Source organism: Gavialis gangeticus, unplaced genomic scaffold (genome assembly GCF_001723915.1).
Source record: "Gavialis gangeticus isolate Ggan-Ray unplaced genomic scaffold, GavGan_comp1, whole genome shotgun sequence".
NCBI classification, from domain to species: Eukaryota; Metazoa; Chordata; order Crocodylia; family Gavialidae; genus Gavialis; species Gavialis gangeticus.
The window spans coordinates 50,708,265-50,715,749 of record NW_017729004.1 but is presented as its reverse complement, the minus strand read 5'-3'; the positions used below and the strand labels follow the sequence as shown (position 1 = coordinate 50,715,749).

General features: G+C 40.9%; 1 protein-coding gene across 1 annotated transcript in view; it reads right to left on the bottom strand.

Moving 5' to 3' along the window:
- The window catches only part of ADAM22 (ADAM metallopeptidase domain 22), a gene marked incomplete at its 5' end in the record, with an annotated part of 236,452 nt that overhangs the window by 58,986 nt on the left and 169,981 nt on the right, over window positions 1–7,485 (bottom strand). Inside the window, 2 exons of the mRNA XM_019508374.1 lie at window positions 4,580–4,679; window positions 7,373–7,424. Of these exons, the coding sequence (XP_019363919.1) occupies window positions 4,580–4,679; window positions 7,373–7,424 (152 nt within the window). The remainder of the gene's footprint in view (window positions 1–4,579; window positions 4,680–7,372; window positions 7,425–7,485) is intronic.

The window sequence follows — 7,485 nt, the reverse complement described above, 5'->3', positions numbered from 1 at the left end:
TGCCTCAAAAATGATTGTACATTTTGAACACTTTTACTATTACTGATTGTACATCATATAAAGGTTGAAATTCATACAAAGCCATGGTGATTTAAAAAAGACAGCACTATGTCACACAAAAAAAGCAGTGTTCCACGTAAAGAGAATTTCCCATCAATATTTCTTCTGTTTCTATATAATCTGGCAAACTTACTGATATAGCCCAGCATGTCTGGGCTCGGAGAATCCTCTTCATGATTAGTAGAGCCCATCCGCAATCAGGTAACTGCTGGGAGGGGCTTTGCTCCACCCCTGCTTGGGGCAAAAAAAAAAAAGAAGCCTTGGACCTGGTTCAAGCCTGCCCTCTGCCCATCTAGCAGAACTTTAGGGGGCAGAGCCTCGAAAGAGAATAAAAGGAGCTGCGTGCCCAGCACATGGCAGATGCATCACAGGACAGAGAAGAGACAGAGGGGCAGAAGACCTAGGGAAGAGCTGCCCAGTGGGAGAAGCCAGTGGCCAGAATTGCCCCGAAGACTTCCTCACCAGATCGACGCTTCAGCCCCAGTCAATGCACAGTGTGGCACACAGGGCTCAGACCCTGGGAGCTGCTCGAGACACCTCAGGTCTGCACCTCTGGTATGTGACCAGAGGCGCGGTGCACAAATCAGTGCATGGAGCTCAGACCCTGAGAGCTCAGACCCTGGGAGGCAGCTCGGGTCTGCAACCTCTGGCAGGTGGCCAGGGACCCCAGTGCAGATAGCACTGCACGGAGGATCCGGGAGCGGCTCAGGACTCTTGAAGCCATTTCTGGTGGCTCGGGTCATTAGCACCTGGCATGCGGCCAGGCAGCCAACAAAGACTCTGCCATGGAGTCACAAGAGGCAGCCCAGGCCTCCAATCCTGGGCAACAGGGAGAGCCAAATGGTGCACATGGCTCCGAGCTGGCCCGCAGGACTGGAGAGCCCCAGGCAGTGGAGGAACACCCCTGCCAAAAAGAGGCCCTCCATCTGACAGCCAAAGATAACCCCACTCCACTGAAGCCATGAGTTAATGGGGAAAGGGTTCCCACAGGGGAGGAAGCCCTTGGAAGGGGGAGCTAGCAGAGGTCTCTGTGAGGCAGGGATCCCAACCCAGCCCACAAGGGACTGAGGAGCCCGGGAACTCTGACCTTCCCCACATTGGAGCTGCACAAGGCTCTTTGCCATTAAAGGGAAAGTCTTGTAGGGACACGGAATACCTTGAAGGCTGTGTGAGCACCCTATATTTTGTCCAAGCACCTCATATTTTGTTATTGTCAATTATGATTATTCAATTATTATATACATGTGCATGGGTATATGTTTATCTTTTTGAATCCCTGACAATATTTCCCCTGGGGTTATAGTACTTATCTACAGTTCTCTTGTGTTTATTCTTATGACTAGTTGTATTTACCTGTATGAACCTATCCTAAATTAGTTAATCACCTGTGGGGGTTTGAAGCCTTAGTAAAGGGAACAATCCAAATATAGAGTATAACCTTAATGCAAATTGGTAGACTGTGTAGAGATATATATTATATATGTAAACTTCACTCTATTCTTTTGAATTTTCATATGTCCATTAATAAACCTGTATATAGTTAATGCTGTCTGGTCCTGGCCTGACTCTATAGGGAATGGCGGGAGACTGTTCAGCTTGCAGTCCCCTCCCACAGCACCTCTGCCTGCTGTGATCCTCTTCAATCAGAGAAGGGGGAACATACCCTATGTATACCTGGGCTACAATTAAAAAAATCCAGGCCTGTAAAAAGGAGGGATGTGTTCAAAATATGCAATTACACATGCATAAGGCTGACTCTCCCTTTTATTAATGATTATTTTCTTTAAAAGCTATAACAGCATATGACAGAGGGAAGCAAATGAACATCTAGTATCTGAGCCTCAGGAGATGATTTTTGCTCTGTCAAGAGACAGAAGCAGTAAATGCATTCTTGTTTACTTCTGAATACAAGAAGGCCTCCTGTAGTGAGAAGGATAAAACTTGCAATCCCAGTTATCCATCTGAAGAATGATATATCTCTGTATTTGCTGCAATACTGTGGCTGTGGAACTTGTCATAAATGTATTGTTTCTGCATGAGCTTAAAAAAAACTGTTTTCTTTCACGCTGATAAAAATGCCACCTCCTGAAGGTAGGACAGGGTAGACAGAACCTTAGAGAAGGTGCCACTTTCAGAGACACATGGGCTTGTGTAGGAAACAGCATACTCTGTCAGATGCTAAGTAAACTGCCATGTCCCTTTTCCAAGTTAGTCTGTTTGCATGTGTTCCCAACAAGTTGCACATTAATTTTGTATAGGATAGCATCAGTTTTAAACAAAAGATTCAAGATCCTCATCCTGACTACCTTTGGTGTTGACTGCTAGTTTAATTAATGAAGCAGATGTTCCTTAAGCATTCTACTGCAGAACCACCATCTTACAAATACTCATTCTTTTGGTTATGGTTTCCTTAATGTTACATTATATTGCTTTTCCTTTAAGTTTTGCTATAAGTGTTTCTACTTCATATAGTTTAAATTTCTTTTAAAGATTATTTTCTATAATCTTTGGGTGACCTCATACTCAGTCTTCTGCTTCCATTAGCACAATGAGGAATTCCAGAGAAAGGGAGAGTAATATATTCCACTTCTCCCAGCTATGATAAAGCCCCTCTCTGGGGATTTCAAGGAATTCCCATTCAGTTCCATCTGCAAGAGGCAGATCAAGGGCATGAATTGATCCATCTGATCCTCTCTATCCCCCAGGGTTCATGGGCAAGAGTGCTTACTAAATTTTGCTAAATTTGTGTCCAAACAGACAAGCTAAAGCTGAAGGTGCTGGCAAGAATTTACCACAGGTTTTTTTGTGCTCTACAGGTCCTGGTGAGAGAGGATAATGTGGCAGTGCAAACACAATTCCCAGGGAACTCTGAAGTGAGATTGGGATGAATCCAGCCTAATGAGTGCTGCTCTTACTCTACTCTGAATTTCTGCTCTGTCTCCTTCAGTATTTGAAAAATCACAACTTCCTGCAAACTCTGTTTTGAAAAGTCATTGATGAATACAAGTTGCAGAAATACAAGAGGGCAGGGTACTAGTTTCTTTTGCAACAGATAAGCCATAATTACTTCAAAGCCTGTAACAAGGCAGGCAGCCCAGAGCCTGGAGCAGGGCAGAGTGTGGAGGCAACAGAGCCCAGAGCCAAGAGCAGGGCACAGCATGGGGACTGCAGAGCCCTGAGTCTGGAGCAGGGAAGAAATAGGGACAAGCGGACTGGTGCCAAAGAAGGCAAAATGGGGGCTGGGGCCTGGAAGCCAGGTCTAGAATAGTGGGCTTTGTCTATGGAACCAGCCAAAGTAACAGGGCAGAAACTGGGAAAGCTAAAACCCCAACAAGGAACAGAAAGCCTGAGGTGGCCTGGAGATGTAAAGGCAAGTACCCCAAGTGTCCCGATTCAAGACACATGCAAAGCATGGGACATGGTGTAAGGGTGGAATGGAGCCACACAGTTTGCTTCTAGGGCATTGACCCTTGAAACCTGGGGGTCATTAGTGTAAGATCAGGGCATCACCCCATATTTTAATAATAATTTACATCAAGGCTTGGTGGGAAAAAGATGGGTAGACTGTCCTGATAGCAGGGTGCAAGAAAGTTTCTTCTCCTCCCAGGGCTTTACAGCCAACCCTGAGATGGCACCCTGTTACAGTTTCCCATTGAGTTCTGGGGATTAACTCTGAAACTCCAGCAAATCAGGGGGATGGTAGAATGCATGAACCCCCATAAAATTATACCAGTGAAAATTTGTCCCCAAATCTTTATGAACCAAAAGCCCTAACTTTCATTCAGCTATCACTGGAATACCTAAAAAGTGAGAAAGATTGGAAACCTCCCAATTACGGGGGAGGTATTTTCATGATACCTCTTTTCTGCTCTTCAGATGGATCGTTTCATATGGATTAGGAAAAGAATAACATCAGGAATAACATCACGCATAGCATTTTTTTCGCTGTCTTGAATTAATACTTGAAAATAGAGAGTGCAGAAAGGAGAGGACTTTGAATCTTGAACTTTGCCAGCTTTGGAATGGTGTGAGTTCAATTAAATTACAAGGACTACTTTATTCAAACAGAATAACTTTTCCTAGAATCTCTGTAGGCATTTATTGGCAACCCCAGACTTTATAAAGATAAAGGATGCACATAATATTCTTCCTACTCAGTAAAAAGCGTGTGTCCATCCAACAACTAAACCAAACATGAGTTTAAGAAAACTCTTACCCAAACAGATTGCTAACTAAAGCAAATTGTTAGCTTTGAACAAACACAGGCATTAGGACTGAAAGCATTCTCTGATCTCATGTGGCTTACAGATGTTATGATTCATAAAAATTAAGTGACATACATGCTTTAAGCTAACCCTTCTGCACAGGCCGAATTTCACCCTCTGAGCATTGATAGAAAGGTAACTTTCTTCTTCTCAGTGGTTTGGCTGCAAATAAATGTTTATAAGTCTATGGAATGGTAAGAAATCAAATATGCCTTGGTGAATGTTCCCTCTTCGAATAATATACCAATAATTACCTTGGATGGCTTATTGAAAAGACAGGCACCACCTCCATTGTTTAAAAATTCATGGTATTCCTCAATGTCACACTTGGAGAACTTGCTAGGAAGGTAATATCTGCAAAGAAATACAGATTTTTATTACAATTTCAATTGCTTTTAAACATTACAAGATATTTTACATGCTTACAAAATATAGGGGGGGAAGCATATGGTTTTATTCTGGAAAGCAGAATCTGAGGGTACTTGGCTCAGAGACATGCAGTAAAAGTATATACTTGCAAATCAGGACTCCGATTTTAACCTGCAAGCCTTTTGAGCAAATTCAGACACACTTTTAATAGTCAAGGGGTGAGAAATTAAAAAAACTTACTTAAAGAACCTAGAGAAAAATCATAAATGTGATATAAATAGTGTTTACTTATAAAAATAGTTTCATTAGAACTGTTTGTGGGGTCAAGACATTTTTTTGGTGTCCCTAACAGTTTTAAGACAAAAAAGAAACTTTTAACCAGTCTGTACTCATGGATTAAGTGACACACAATCCTGTATACATTCTTTTTTGGAGGAATAAATTTTATGTAGAATAGCTTAAGAGATTTCTATATTGAGATCCTGGTTCCCAAAGCACTTACATACTTCAGTGAAATAAGCTGATTCATGCTGTCCTGAATCAGGATCACTGGATAAAAATATTAGCAAAGAATTATGATTATCATTCTGCATTAGCAAGAGTAAAGGCCTAAAAGCATTATAGGTCTTTCCCAGCTCATGCTTATATGATTCAATTTACAAGGGTTACAGACCAGTTAGGATTTATCAGGAAGTCAAGTACTGTGTAAATGTAAGTTAATATTTTTAATATAATATCTGAAAACTTTGGACTCCAGTTAAAACACTTCAAGACATCTACATCTAGCTAAGCAGCAAATGTGTATAATCAACAGGCACATTTATCACAAAAAATCTACTGAAAACAGATAAAAAAATTATGGGGTTGAATTTTCAGATAAATTTGTATCTGCAAACAGTTTGGTATGCACACCAGTTTTTTATACTCAGAAATTACTTTGATAACAAAATTAGAGGTAGATAGTTATTGGCCTGGCAGAAAACACTTTCCATATTTGGCACACAGTACTGATCCAAATTAGATTACACTGACTGCAAAGTCCTGCATTTAGAACAATCCTATGAACCAGTACAGGCTGGGGACCAACTGGCTAAGAAGCAGCTCTGCAGTAAAGGACCTGGTAGTTACAGTGGATAATAAGCTGAATATGAGCCAATGTTGTTGAATATAAGCTGAATGTATGCCCTTGTTGCGAAGACAGCTAACAGCATACCGGGCTGCATATGTAGGACCATTGCCAGAAGACAGAGGGAAGTGATTATTTCCCTCTGTTCAGCCCTAGTGAGGCCACATCTGGAGTCCTGTGTCCAATTTTGGGCCCTCCACTTCAGAAAGGATATAGATAAATTGAAGAGTCCAATGAAGGGCAACCAAAATGGTTAGGAGCTGGGGAACATGACTTACGAAGAAAGGCTGAAGGAACTTGGTTTATTTAGTCTGCGGAGGAGAAGACTGAGGGGGGATTTAATAGCAGCTTCAAATATTTGAAAGGTAGTTACAAAGAGGATAGAACTAGACTGTGTTCTTATTGGTGGCAAATGACAGAACAAGGAGCAATGGTCTCAAGTTGCAGCAAGGGAAGTTCAGGTTAGATATTAAGAAAAAATTTCTCACGCGGAGGGAAGTAAAGCACAAGAACAAGTTATTCCGAGTGGCTGTGGAATCTCCATCCTTGGAGGTTTTTAAGACCCAGCTAGACAAAGACTTGGCTGGAATGAACTAGCTGGGGATGGTCCTGCTTTGAGCAGGGGGTTGGACTACATGACCTCCTAAGGTCTCTTCCAACCCTAATTTTCCATGATTATATGATTCAAGGGTAACAGTTCTATGATAAGGCCCTTATTCAATGGAGAAGTGTAACAAGCTTCATATTCTTCTACAATGTATTTATGTTATAATAGTCTCATGCTTTAAAGATTCATAAATTAAAATATTCAGTTTTGAAAGTAATACAGTAAAAATGAAAACATAGTGTATGAAGCCAAGAACATGTCTATATATCGACACTAATTTTTCCAATAGACTATGATAAGTAATGAATAATTTAAATATATTTCTGAAAGATTTTCACCTAGCAATTTAAATTCAAATAGTATTGAAATAAGGAATGTAAGAGAAACTTCAATAGGGGATAGCAAGAACTTGGATATGTCATTAATTGTTTCAGCCTTCCATCTTCATGGCCACTGGAGAAAACAGGCCAAATCTGATTTCTCTTCTTATAACATTGACATACATAATGTTGCAAAGACTGCTGTAATTCTGTATAGTTCATTGTAATTAAAGTGTTGAAGTTCCTTCTCCATGTTCATGCCTAGAATTGATGCCCTAAATAATGCAAATATTTGACTAGCAAATGTTGCACTGAATTTAATATATCCTCAAACATGTTAGGAGATCTATCTATCTATAGATACATGTATATCTATAGCTTGATAGATAGATAGATACATTGAAGGTGATTCATTCCCTTTGTATCACTGTAACAGCACCGTTAGCAAGGGGGGTGCCAGTGGTGCACTGGGTGCCCTAGGACAAAGTGTGCCAAATCAAAGGGAAGTAATGTTATGCAACATAAAATGGGGAGAGGGGTGCTCTGCACATGACCTGCCCCAGGCAACTAAATGCCTAGCTATAGCTCTGCATTGTACGGGAAATTCTTTCAAGATGTGTCTTACCCAGTGTCTCCCATTATACATCCAGACCATGTATCCTCACACTCACATTCACCTAACAAAAGACAAAGATTAAATTCGTACTTTGAGTCTTACAAGTTTAAAATTATTATATA